Source organism: Boleophthalmus pectinirostris, unplaced genomic scaffold, assembly GCF_026225935.1.
Source record: "Boleophthalmus pectinirostris isolate CB_2022bp ecotype Guang Dong unplaced genomic scaffold, ASM2622593v1 HiC_scaffold_19, whole genome shotgun sequence".
Classification (NCBI taxonomy): domain Eukaryota; kingdom Metazoa; phylum Chordata; class Actinopteri; order Gobiiformes; family Gobiidae; genus Boleophthalmus; species Boleophthalmus pectinirostris.
In genome coordinates, this window is record NW_026571140.1 from 38,853,647 (window position 1) to 38,866,854 (window position 13,208).

Here is a 13,208-nt window from a genome sequence, read left to right on the forward strand (position 1 = left end):
ATCGGAGCGCGCAACCAAGGAGCCAATCAGGAGCGAGGTTGTTGCGCCCTTCCCGCACGCATCACTAGTTTGGCGAGTTCTTAGCACCGTGATAGTCGTCGATCAAACCTTTGGGGGAAAGAAGGCACCTGATTGGTCTGTTATTCATGTTCATATCTTGGTTTTACAGACAAAATACTGAAGTAAAGCGGGTTAATACGAACATTTTAAGACCAAAATGACGAGGCTCATAGCAGCAGTTACAGAGAGAGGGAGAGAGGGGTGACGGTTTTTCAAGAGAAGTCAGTTGAGCCGGACGTCAAAGGAACCACCCCGCGCACTTCGTATTTGGAAAGTCACGACAGGCAGGTTAGCTATGTCCATCTATATCAGGGGTCTCCAACATTTTTCTTCCAATGAGCCATCGTTATAACAAGAAAATGCCAAAGAGCTACTCATTTTAGCGCTCATAAGAAACTTGAAGCATAAGGAAAGCCTTAGATGGGAAACAGCTACATACGTATAAAAACACAACCTTTACCTGTATTTATTAGTGCTCTTGATTTAGGCGTCCAAAATTATAAATTTACAATGGTAGTTCATCAAATTGAGTCATTCAGCGCACTACTTGTTTTTTTCGGACTATAAAGGCGCACTTAAAATCCTTTAATTTTCTCAAAAATCGAACAGTGCGCTTTAAGTATTACCATATTTTTGGGACTATAAGTCACACTTTTTTTCATGGTTTGGGTGTTTCCTGCGACTTATACATTAAAATTTTCACACTAACAGCCGCAAGAGGCTCTAGTCTTGTGTGTCAGTATTCTGCTGCTCCTGTTCCACTGTCTACTTGCGCATGTCTCCTGCAGAAAGAGCCTCCTGTCCTGCTGCAAGTAGTGAAATATGCAGCTAAAAACAGTAATCGAGCAGCAGAAAGAAAGTCTGGAGTGAGCGAGAAACTTGTGAGGGACTGGCGGAAAGCGGGGATGGAGAACACAGCTTCACGGCAACTTTCCTGGAAGTCACTGGATGGATGGACAAAGCCTGGACTTCAGTGACACCGAAACCATCCTGTCGGGATTCAGAAAGACCCGAATAATTCTAACTGGAACTGATGCTGAGTCTGACGACAGCGACACAGAAGAGGAAGCGGCGCTCTGTTTACCTCTGGAGGTCGTGGAGTTGCTCAGAAGTGACACCGAGGATGAAGAATTGAATGGATTTAGTGATTTGGAGTGAGATGGAGAGTTTGGTAAACTTGTTCTGTTCTGTTGTTTATGCTATAGTTATCTAAAGAACTGTTCATGTGTGACGTTAACAGTCTGTTGTTCATTACATATTTTTTGGCTGGTGCTTATAGTCCGAAAAACGCGGTAATTCTGATTGTGCTTACTGACCTCAAATTGATTTTATGTGGGCTACAGTAGATCCCGAGCTACAGATTGGAGACCCCTGATCTGTATACAGTCTCCATTACTATAAAAATACTAGTGTAAGCATTTGTCCTTTCAATAAATGCTTTGATATGTACAAGAAATGATTTAAATATTTAGTTTTTAACATATTTTACACATTGATCCAACCTTTTTAGAAATTGGGTTTATATATCGGAAAAATCTCCAAAAATGATCATTTGAAAACATACGTCTCTCTATCTTGTCACTCTGGTCTTTGGTGAAAATTAAAATCCCTAATACGCAAAGAAAAAACTGCAAATTATTTGAGCTTAAAAACATAATTAAAGCTGGATTTTAGCCCAGGTTTTTAAATTACCTACTGCGGAAACATGTGGAGACCTGAGGATGTCTCACAGTGTCTTAGCGCTAGAACTCAAACATGAAGGAGACAGACACACAGATGTGGTGCAGGGGTGCAGGGGGGGAGTCTGGACTGCAGGGGGCGCCGTTACTGCCGCTCCACGTAGTTGGCGGGGAACAGACCGTAAGCGCCGCGGCAGACTCCTCTCCACCAGCCCTCGTCGATCATCTCGATGTTCGTGATGATGTCGTCAGGGTCAAAGGAAATCTCATCATCACCAGCTGCAAACAGAGGAACAAGGTAAAAGGTGCCTTACGTAACATTTCTGCCACCTGCTCGTCTCCATGGAGATGTGTGATTGAGAGATACAAGACCACATTCATGTCATACTCCATAAAGATGTACATCAACTCACTTTATGTATATCATATCATTTTTTCTATCTTGTGATAACTGGTATTTGTGAGCTACTGTGTCCTGTGTCCAAATAATTTCCCTTGTAGATCAATACTGTTTGTCTAAAGGAGGTCACACACAAGATCTTTCGGGCTTCAACGATTTTTAAACGTGCAACAAAAAGTCCACACAACAGAATCTGATGAGACTTAAAATCTCTGATCACAAAGACTGCAGTGGGACATGTCTGCAGACCACAGGATATAAAGTTGTGAGCACGAGCACATCAGCTGTTTCCTGTCTACAGTAAAACCACTCACTTTGACTCTTAAGTGTTCAAAAGATCAGAGCTCTGCACTTCTAGTTTACATAAGAGTCAAAACTGTGTTTCAGATACATGATGTTAATGCACAGAAGGCTGGTGATAAAGTCCACAGGAACTAGATCGCTGTGTGGATGTAAACAGACACACGTGATGAACTACTCTCGCCTTCTAACTTTTAAAGAATGCTTCAAACTAAGTAAACTAAGTAATAAAATCTCCATGACGAAATAAAGATCTCCCATCCAAATGCTGAAACCAAGACCGGCCTTAATTAGATTCCAAGATCAAATGAGATGGGGTAATTTCAGTGTTATATTGCAAACTATCTGCAATTTTTTCACATTTGACTATAACTGGACTTCAACCAGGCCTTACAGACACATTTGTATTAATTCCATCTGTTTATTTCCATCAGCATATCCATCTATGTATGATCATGATTGGGTTATACTGCCTAAAATGAAAATCCTAATAGGAAATATATATTCAGAAAGAGAAACTGACCGGCCTGGTAGTCGTACAGAGCCACTGCCGTGATCCCCAGGTCCTCTCCATAATCGTACTGTGGAGTCTCTGTAAAAAACATATTAAATATTAAACTTTCAATCAGATACACAAGATATAATAAGTCAATTTATCAGAACCGTAGCAGGAATAAAAGATAAAACTCTCTTCACCTGTAGCTGTGTTGTCCTCTGTGTGGTAGCTCCTCTCCGGTTCAGGATCTGCTTCGTAAATGTGCTCCTGTCCGTTCTCCCCAGACGCTTCCTCCACCTCATGGATGTTCTGAAGAAGACACAACGTTTATATTCCTATTCCTACTCTATTTTGTCACATTTCACAACTTTTTTGTTGATGAAAGCTCCCCTCTCATCTCGTCTTAAAAAAAGTAAAAAGCTTCGTGGAAAATAATTATTCAAAAGGCATTACCCAATTTTCAACTGCAAAAGGAGGAAGTAGGTATTTATATCACTGTCGTTACAACCAGGGGTGTAGTGGACGTGGCACGCGGTATGTGGGGGTACGCCGTCCACCCACAGGAAATAAAATAGCCTACAACTTAAAATGTCAAACCGGAGCTATTGGCAATACAGAAAACAAACTGCATAGACTCATGATATCTACAGTACTGTCCTATAGTGACCTGAGACATGAGGGACCAGGACTGACCCAGGACTGACCCAGGACCGACCCAGGACCGACCCAGGACCGACCCAGGACCGACCCAGGACCGACCCAGGACCGACCCAGGACTAAAACAGGACTGACCCAGGACTAAAACAGGACTAAAACAGGACTAAAACAGGACTGAATGTCAAGACGGGCTCGGAGGTGCGCCCATGTAGACCGTCGGGTGACTGCAGGTGAAAAGACCGTCACAGAGCTCCGTGCCCCATGGGGCTAAGCGCAGACGTCGCCCGATCGCGCTTTGCGGACACCCTGCTCCATGGGCTCGGGGTTCTCTCGCTCTCAAGTCCTGGTTCAGTCCTGGTTCAGTCCTGGTTCAGTCCTGGTTCATGTGTTGTCATCTATGATTCATGTTCTGTAGGTGATCCTGAACGGCGTTAAAGTTAATAACATGATTCCGCATCATTTTGAATAAAAAAAAACAAAACATCAAACATTATTGATTTTTACTGGGTGCCTTTATATTTGTTTGGGGGGGATTCATCACAGCGATGACATCACGAATCGCATACACCCACTTAAAAAATCCCCACTACACCACTGGTTACAACACTACAGCTACAGTACTTATCATGACGTGTACCTGATACAAGTTCTCTGGCTCTGGCTCTGGCTCCGGCTCCGGCTGAGGGGAGGGGCTGGGCACAGGGGACGGCGTCTTCGGGGCCTGTTGGACTTTGCGGCGCTGTTCTTCCTGCTCCATCTTCTCTCGGGCCTGACGTCTGGCCCTCTCCTCGTCCGCCCTCTTCCTGTCCTCCTCCTCTTTCTGTCTGGCGATGTTCTCAAACCGAGCCTTTATGTTGCCCGCGCTGCTGCTGGCTGGAGACAAACGAATGGGATTTTTAAGCACCATTACCATCATATCGACATATTAGAATCTCACTAAGGCTCCTCAGTCTGTCATCAGTTTGGGAAAATGTTTTGAGATTTAAAAAGGTGCAGTATGAAACTTTTCTCATCAATATCCGGTCACCTGCTTGCAGAGGTGGGACCAAGTCAGTGTTCGCTGCAAGTCTCAAGTTAAGTCTCAAGTCTTTGACCTCAAGTCCGAGTCAAGTCCCAAGTCACAGACAAAGCAAGTCCAAGTCGAGTCTCGAGTCACTGGTCCATAAGTCCAAGTCAAGTCCAAATCGTCTGCTTTGATCTTCAAGTCATTTCAAGTCTTTAAACCAAAGTACCAAATACAGTTTAGATTTTTGCAATTTATATGATTTTTAAGATAAATTATACCTAAAATAAAATTATAGTATATTATATATTGAGTATAACAGTTGTAAAAATGCTAAATTTTGTAGAGATGCAAATTGTTCCTTTTTTAAATGGTTTGACAAGATCTTAGTGTGAATAATTACAGTCAGAATATTCAGAATTCAGATTCAAAAGTGCTTCTCGTGTTTTCTCAAGTCACAGGCCTCAAGTCCAAGTCAAATCCCAAGTCTTAGTCCATTTTATCAAGTCAAGTCTCAAGCCCTAAAAATAGTGACAAGTCTGACTTGAGTCCAAGTCACGACTTGCAAGTCCGCACCTCTGGCTGCTTGTATCCACGGTATTAGGGGTGTGCAGAATTATCGAAATATTGATGTATCGTATTGTTTAATGTTAAGATACAGTATCGATATCGTGGGCTGCTGTATATATGCCGATATATCAGCAAGAATATTTTTTGGTATATTTTACTAAATTATCTTGTTACAGCACAATTTTGTTGCTTGTTTAGAGAAAAAAAAAAAAACTGTTTATTTTCACTGTTTTGATGATTAAAATTGGCGCATTTCATATTAACGTTGCACAAGAAGTGGTTTAACTAAGACTTTTAGTATCACAGCCATGATTTATCCTTTATTTTGTATCAAATTGATTTAAAATATATCGTATCAAATCGTATCAAATCAAAAGTGCACTGTATCAACGTACGTATCGTATTCTTAATGATACCCAGCCCTAACGGTATGTGATTGATTTGCTTAAAATGTTCCACTGTATGGCATTCAACTCATGTATCCATGGAGACAAGCAGGTGCAACCACCAGGCCAAGTTACAGGTCAGATCTGTGAAGAGAGGACTCCACTCACAATAAGAATGCGTGTTTTTCCAAGGAGTGAAAGTCAAACATAAGCAAGATTATTTCAATGCTACACTGTGGAACATTCAAGGTAAAGCAATAACATCTCCATGGAAACAAGTAGGTGGCAGATTAAACACAGAGAAGTTACATACTGCACCTTTAAAAGTATGAAAAAGGCAGATTTTAATAATAATTTGTTGTATTTTTCCTATTTTAGTTTAATTTTGGTCCTAGTTAAATTAAGGCATTTGCATCTTTCTCTCAAATAAACAACTTAAAAAGCATAAATTTGTGTAATTATATATCATTATTATTATATATGTAGCTTATTCGACTAATATTTCACTGAATACGATCTTCTTTCTCTTATAATTCAGCCCAAACACTCACCAGCCTCCACAGGTTTGGTTTTCTGGTAGGAGGAAGCAGGTTTCTCCACATCCTCAAATGTCCCTGCGCTCTGTGAACAAGCAAAACACAAAGTTTAAATTAAAATACATACACTTAAAAAGGTGCTGTACCTGATTTTTACCATCTTAAAAATGTAAAAAACAGAACTAGTGTATTTTAAATAGTGGTCAAAGTTATTTCTCACTTACTTTATGCATTCAGAGCAGCCTAATTTGGATTTTTCACAACTTTCATAGACCATAGTGGAGTTTTGCCATTATGGTTAAGTTAACAGCAACAACTAGCATGTTAACCGTGCACTTCTCAATTCCCAGACAATAAAATGCTTTAAAATTAGAAGCAGAAAGCACGTAGCAGACTTATTTGGACCTCAAGAGCTGCTTATACAATATATCTGTCCTGGGACAACACACATTTTGCTCAAATATATGGGGAAAAACAACAAAACATTACCTTGTCCATGCGATCATTCTGGACTCCAAATTTCCCCCCAAATCCAACAGAATAATCTGAAAACAAAGAGAAAATCAAAAATCAGATATTTTCACTTTTTAAAATCTGGACCACACTTTGTCTGAACTTAAAGGGGGATGCAGAACTATTGATCTACGAAGCTCAACAGTGACGTCCACCGTCTGGTTCCAGAAGTACATTTCACATTAATTTTTCCTCACAGAACTCACGAAAACCAAAAAATGATTATAAAAGTTTGAAAGCTTGACCAGGGTTAACCAGCTCTGTGGTAACTAATGACCACACGACCTAGAATATTATTTAAAAGCTGTTCCTCAAACTGTATAAGCTAGTGTCATAGTACTCGAGATCGTTTTTTTACGGTCTTGGTCTCATTTCAAACTTGATCGCATTTGGACTCAATCTCATCTCGGTCCTGAAGGCGCTTGGACTCGGTCTCGTCTCGGCCCTGAAGGCGCTTGGACTCGGTCTCGTCTCGGCCCTGAAGGCGCTTGGACACGGCCTCGTCTCGGCCGTGAAGGCGCTTGGACACGGCCTCGTCTCGGCCGTGAAGGCGCTTGGACTCGGCCTCGTCTCGGCCGTGAAGGCGCTTGGACTCGGCCTCGTCTCGGCCGTGAAGGCGCTTGGACTCGCCTCGCTCGGTCTCGAAGGCGTTGGACTCGGTCTCGTCTCGGCCGTGAAGGCGCTTGGACTCGGTCTCGTCTCGGCCGTGAAGGCGCTTGGACTCGGTCTCGTCTCGGCCCTGAAGGCGCTTGGACTCGGTCTTGTCTCGGCCGTGAAGGCGCTTGGACTCGGTCTCGTCTTGGCCGTGAAGGCGCTTGGACTCGGTCTGGTCTAGGTCTTGAAGGCGCTTGGACTCGGTCTCGTCTCGGACTCGAGGTCTGACTCAAAGAGTGTGATCATATTTCATTATGGCCGCTGCTGTCAGCAATAAACTTGCATCTGTGTGCAGGAGCTGCAGCATAAAGCATAAAATAAATGTTGAAAATTACAAAGATGGTCTTGATTTGGTCTCGATGGGTCATGGTCTTGGTCTTGTCTCAGTCTCGACCTTTAAACATCTTGATCTCGTCTTGGTCTCAACCCTCAGAGGTCTTGGTCTTGGTCTTGTCCTGGTCTCGGGACCCTGTGGTCTTGTCCTGGTCTCGGGACCCTGTGGTCTTGTCCTGGTCTCGGGACCCTGTGGTCTTGTCCTGGTCTCGGGACCCTGTGGTCTTGTCCTGGTCTCGGGACCCTGTGGTCTTGTCCTGGTCTCGGGACCCTGTGGTCTTGTCCTGGGACCCTGTGGTCTTGTCCTGGTCTCGGGACCCTGTGGTCTTGGACTGGTCTTGATCTTGATTAGTGCGGTCTTGACTACAACACTAGTATAAACCTCTGCTAAGTTATTAAAATATTTAACAGAATCTTGCGTTTTAAATTAGCTTTTTGGACTTTACAGCGTTATGGATATTAGTTACCACGTAGCTGGTTATCCTCTGTGATGCCTTCAAACTTTTTATACTTACATTTTTTCAAAAGTCTATGGGAAAAATTAATAGAAAATGTACTTCCAGAACCAGAAAGGACTTGAATAGACAGGAATATTGAGCTCGACTGTAGCCGTCTTAAGTTCAGACAAAGTAATTTTAGGATACACTGAGGCTGGGAGCATCTTCTATCTGATTAACAAAATAATCATGCTGCAGGAGAGACTTGGACAGATAAAGCACTGGTCTGAACATAGAGCTTCATGCACAAACAAAAGAGAACAACAGGGGGCGCTGTATCTACGCAGCAATAACACAATATAAGAAAATCAACAATATGATATAGAAATCTTTGTATGATTAAAAGGTGCACTATGTAAACTTTCTGGTAGAAGGTCTGCTACCTGCTTGTCTCCATGGAGATTTTATTGCTTTGCCTCAATTAAGCATTAACCTTATCTATCCTTAGACTTAGACAAACCTTAGACAAACTTTAATGATCCACAAAGGAAATTATCTGAACACAGTAGCTCACAAAATACTATAATAACAAAGAGTAAAAATATAAATGGTTATAATAAATTCTAAATAAGTAGCAGAAATGGCAAGAAACTGGTGTAAAATAAGGCATAATTATATAAATGTACTATATATGTATAAGTTATGATAATAGAATAGAAAAATAAGTAATAAAAAATCCAAGTTACAGGTTAGATCTGTGGAGAGGCAACCCCACTAACAGAATACTTGTTGTTCAAGGTCTTAAATAAATGCTTGAAAAATATAGTTATAATTTAATAGTGCTAATCTCTCGATACAAAATATTATCTCTGTATATTTTCACGATATGCATGTCTTGGTACAATATTTATTGAGATACTGTATTTTGTGGAGGCTAATAAAATTGTGAATATGCGACTTTTTCCTCTTAAAATGCTTTGACAAGACTTGATCCAAAGAACTAAGACTTAAAAGTGTTAGAACTGTTATTTCTTCTTGTAGTCTGCACTTAAATGGAGCAAAGGATCATGGTCTATGTAGTTCACTCTGTTTTTTTTTGCTATTGCTGCAACACAACTATTTATTTAAGAGAACAGACTTGCAACTCGATATATTGTGTTGGCCCAAGATATTATTGTGAGACTTTTGACAATACAATTTCATGATATTTCTGTTATTGTTACATAGGGGTGTGCAAAAACATCAAAATATCAACATATTGTATCGTTTAATGTGAGGATACAGTATTGATATCATGGGCTGCTGTATTGATGTATCGCCAAGAATATTTTTTGGTATATTTTACTAAATTATTTTGTTATAGAGCTACAGTTTTGTTGCTTGTTTAGAGGAAGGAAACTTGTTTATGTCACACACTTGACATTTTCAATGTTTTGATGATTAAAATGTTAGTGTTTTATATTCACTTTGCACAAGAAGTGGTTTAACAAAGACTTTTAGTACCACAGCCACGATTTAGCCTTTATTTTTTATTGAACCGTATCGAATCGAAAGTGCGCTGTATCGAGATATGTAGCGTATCGTGACCTATGTATAGAGGTATGTATCGTATCTGCAACTTCTTAATAATACCCAGCCCTATTCAAGTTATTAAATAATTAATGTTATTAAATAAATGCTTGAAAATATATACGGTAACTTTCAACACTGCAGCATTTTCTAAAACTTTAAAAAAGCGGTTGTTCAATGGCCAAATATATCACCACGTTTAACCAGATAAAAAAAATTTTATATTAAGAGGTTGTTGGTTTAACTCTTGGTTTAATTCTTAAACTCTTGACTTTGAACTCCAAATGAACTGTTTGAAATTATTTTGTATGTACAGTGAGTGTGCTGGTGTTATGTACTTTTGTGTGATTCTTGTTGTACTTTTCTCTGGCCTGTAGATGATTTTACATGAACCTGCCGAGGGACTGAAGATGGAAATGAGCCACGCTGGCAATAATCTTTACATATTTACATTAATATGTGCTGTCCCTTTACTAATAAATAAATAAGAAAATTAAAAATATAAGTTTAATTTAATAGCGTTGATCTCTCAATACAAAATATTATCTCCATAGGGACAATAAAGTAGTGGAATTCTCACCAGAAAAGTTACATAGGTCACCTTTTAGTCAGAACTCAACAAGAATGGATAAAGTCTACAGATTTTACTCTCTGTGTAACATTAACTAAAATAAAAACATTAATACTCCAAAATTCAAAAGCATCTATAGAGTCTGTTTGCTGTTTGCGTTCAGGAGCTGTGGAAAAGCCAATGTGGAGGTTTCATTGCTCAAGCTCAGCCAAAAGAAGGAAAAAAGTGGAGCACAGATCACAGGCCAATACAAGCTCAAATACAAGCTGCACAGCCAGAGGCGTCGCTCAGATAGAGGAGGTCAGAGGTCAAGGGTCACGGGGTCTGTCTTTAACGGGAGGGATGTCAGGATTACTCCATTTTAGTAATTATAATCCATTTGAGAAACAAGAACTGAAAATGTACTATGAATGTTAGTCAGTTGTTTTTTTTTTAATATAATTTGCCTCGAATATTTGTCATAAACTGCCAGTCAAAAGTTTGGAGTCACCCTCTCATTCAATGTTTTTTTTTTCTTTATGTTTACTACTCTACATATTTCAACAAAACAAAAAACATTTAGGACAGTTATTTCTCTTTTTCTTTGCTAAATCTTACAGACGTATATGAAAATGTAGAAAGGAGTAAAAATAACTGGAAAAAGTTGTAAAAATAAAAGGAAAAAAACCCCAAAACAAAACATTGAATGAGAGGGTGCGTCCAAATTTTTGAGACTAAAAATCAATAATTCACCTAAATGAAAATGTGTCTGAGATATGAATCCGTGTATCATTCATTCATTCATTCGTTTTTCAAAATAAAACCAAAAATAACAAAACGATAACGAACCATTTTCAGTCCTGGTCTGGTCTCAGTCTCAATCCTGTCCCTGTTCCCGGTCCTGTTCCCGGTCCTGTTCCCGGTCCTGTTCCCGGTCCTGTTCCGTCCCGGTCCTGTTCCCGGTCCTGTTCCCGGTCCTGTTCCCGGTAATATTCCCAGTCTCGGTCACAGTCTCGGTCACAGTCTCGGTCACAGTCTCGGTCACAGTCTCGGTCACAGTCTCGGTCACAGTCTCGGTCACAGTCTCGGTCACAGTCTCGGTGCTGCTCCCCGACCTGCTCCCCGACCTGCTCCCAAACCCGTTCCTGGTAATGTTCCTGGTCCCAGTCTCAGTTCCGGTCATGATCTCGGACTCAATCCTTGTCTGGTCCTGGTCTCAGTCCTGGTCTCAGTCCCAGTCTATATCCTGGTCTTAGTCCTGGTCCTGGTTCAGTCCTGGTTCAGTCCTGGTTCAGTCCTGCATCGCAGTTTAAGTCACTTAAACGGGAAACAGCCGTTCTCTCTTTTTTCATTTTGGTTTTGGAGACAAATAATGAGGAAAATAGTTAATTTTTCATTTTCTTATTTTTGGTTTTATATTGAAAAACAATGAACAAATGACACACAGATTGATACGAATTTTTTTTATAACATAAGCCTAATCACATATGTAAATAAAAACTAAAAATCTATAACAATATGTGATCAGCTAATGAAATTATCAATCTATTATAATATTTTGCCAATTTCTTTTTATTGAGGGAGTCAGAAATTAGACTAGCGTAATTGTAAACTCTGCTTTTTCCTGTAAATTGAAATAAATCGTTATCTTGACATCCCTGGCGTGTACATGGGGAGTATCTAAGCGGAGGTGAGTGCCTGTTTGAGACTCGTGTTTGGACAGTTTCTCCTTGTGTTCAAAGCCCAAAGCCGATGGGTCCTGTCTCTCTGTCTCTACCCCATAACGCCCTCCAAAACCACGCTTATAGTCTGTGAACACACACATATAACACACAGATACACAGAGACAGACGGTGAGAGACACAGGAGCCACGTGGAAACACACTCAAGTTAGTGGACAGATGTTTAAATGAGATGAGACTGGATTTTAAAGGTGAACAATCTGTGTAAAAGGCCCATATTACACTATTTTCTGATCTGTTATAGTTATAATGTTGTTTCCTCATCACAAAACATTCCTGAGATTGTAGTAAACAGTAAAAGATGATGAAAGGAAATGATTGTGGTAGTGTCGAAGTACGAGAGACCGGCCTCGAGACTGCTTTGTTGTGACCTTGGTCTCATCTCTGACTCAACTGCGTTTGGACTCGGTCTTGGTCTCGGTCTCGAGGTCTGACACTTGACAAGTGATAAAATGGAGATCAATGTATAAAAACAATGATATATGTGTACCAAATTAACAGAAAAATACAAATAAGTGTAAAAAATTGCAAAGATGGTCCTGATTTGGTCTCTATGGGCCTTGGTCTTGGTCCTGTCTTGGTCTCAGGACCCTGTGGCCTCAGACAGGTCTTGGTCTTGATTAGTGCGGTCTTGACTACAACACTAGATGGTGGTGATAAAAAACTATTTGTTACGTATAGTGACTAAAAGTGTTTATTTTAAAAAATGGGGGGAAAAATGAGGAACAATTTTTTTAATTTTTATTATAAATTAGGCAGTGTGGTTAAGCTCCCACATTACTTTTGTTTTATTTAATTAAACTTGTGTGTGTGTGTTGGGGGGAAGGGGTAGGTTAGGGGTGGGGAGTTTTGTTGTAAATATTGTTTAAATTTTTTGTGTTTTGTTTTTATGTTTATTATTGTAATTTGTTAAGTTTTATATTCTATTGTCTTTAATATATATATATATATAAAAAGAGTTGTGTTTTCTTTCATTCACACTCTGCATATTTAGGCTGAGTTCTTCTCTCAAACAAAAAACACTCGCTTCCGCCTTGTGAAAAAATCATTTGGATGATTTCAGCCCTGGAATTGCCAAACTCTACCGAACTAAAATGTAAAAGGAGCTGTTAACTTCCTGACATCACAAGGTGGAGCAGAGCATTTTGAGCTTTGAGATGTAGACGGAAATGAAACAAAACACAACTCTCAAGTACCGTATTTTTCGGACTATATGGCGCACTTGTAATCCTTTAATTTTCTCAAAAATCATCAGTGCGTCTTATAATCTGGTGCGCCTTATGTATTAATTCTGGTTGTGACTGACCTCAACCTGATTTTATG

The 13,208-nt window shown here is 40.1% G+C and overlaps 1 protein-coding gene across 2 annotated transcripts in view; it reads right to left on the minus strand.

Moving 5' to 3' along the window:
* Window positions 1–557: 557 nt before the first annotated feature.
* LOC110158168 (src substrate protein p85) overlaps window positions 558–13,208 on the minus strand; it is a 29,895-nt gene continuing 17,244 nt past the window's right edge. Inside the window, exons 10-16 of one of the 2 annotated variants that reach the window (XM_020922604.2) lie at window positions 11,842–11,952; window positions 6,577–6,632; window positions 6,103–6,172; window positions 4,230–4,465; window positions 3,136–3,244; window positions 2,963–3,031; window positions 558–2,018 (exon numbers count right to left, since the gene is read on the minus strand). In XM_020922604.2, the coding sequence (XP_020778263.1) occupies window positions 1,885–2,018; window positions 2,963–3,031; window positions 3,136–3,244; window positions 4,230–4,465; window positions 6,103–6,172; window positions 6,577–6,632; window positions 11,842–11,952 (785 nt within the window). In that variant the 3' untranslated portion in view covers window positions 558–1,884. The remainder of the gene's footprint in view (window positions 2,019–2,962; window positions 3,032–3,135; window positions 3,245–4,229; window positions 4,466–6,102; window positions 6,173–6,576; window positions 6,633–11,841; window positions 11,953–13,208) is intronic. The other variant, XM_020922605.2, reaches the window with a different exon arrangement.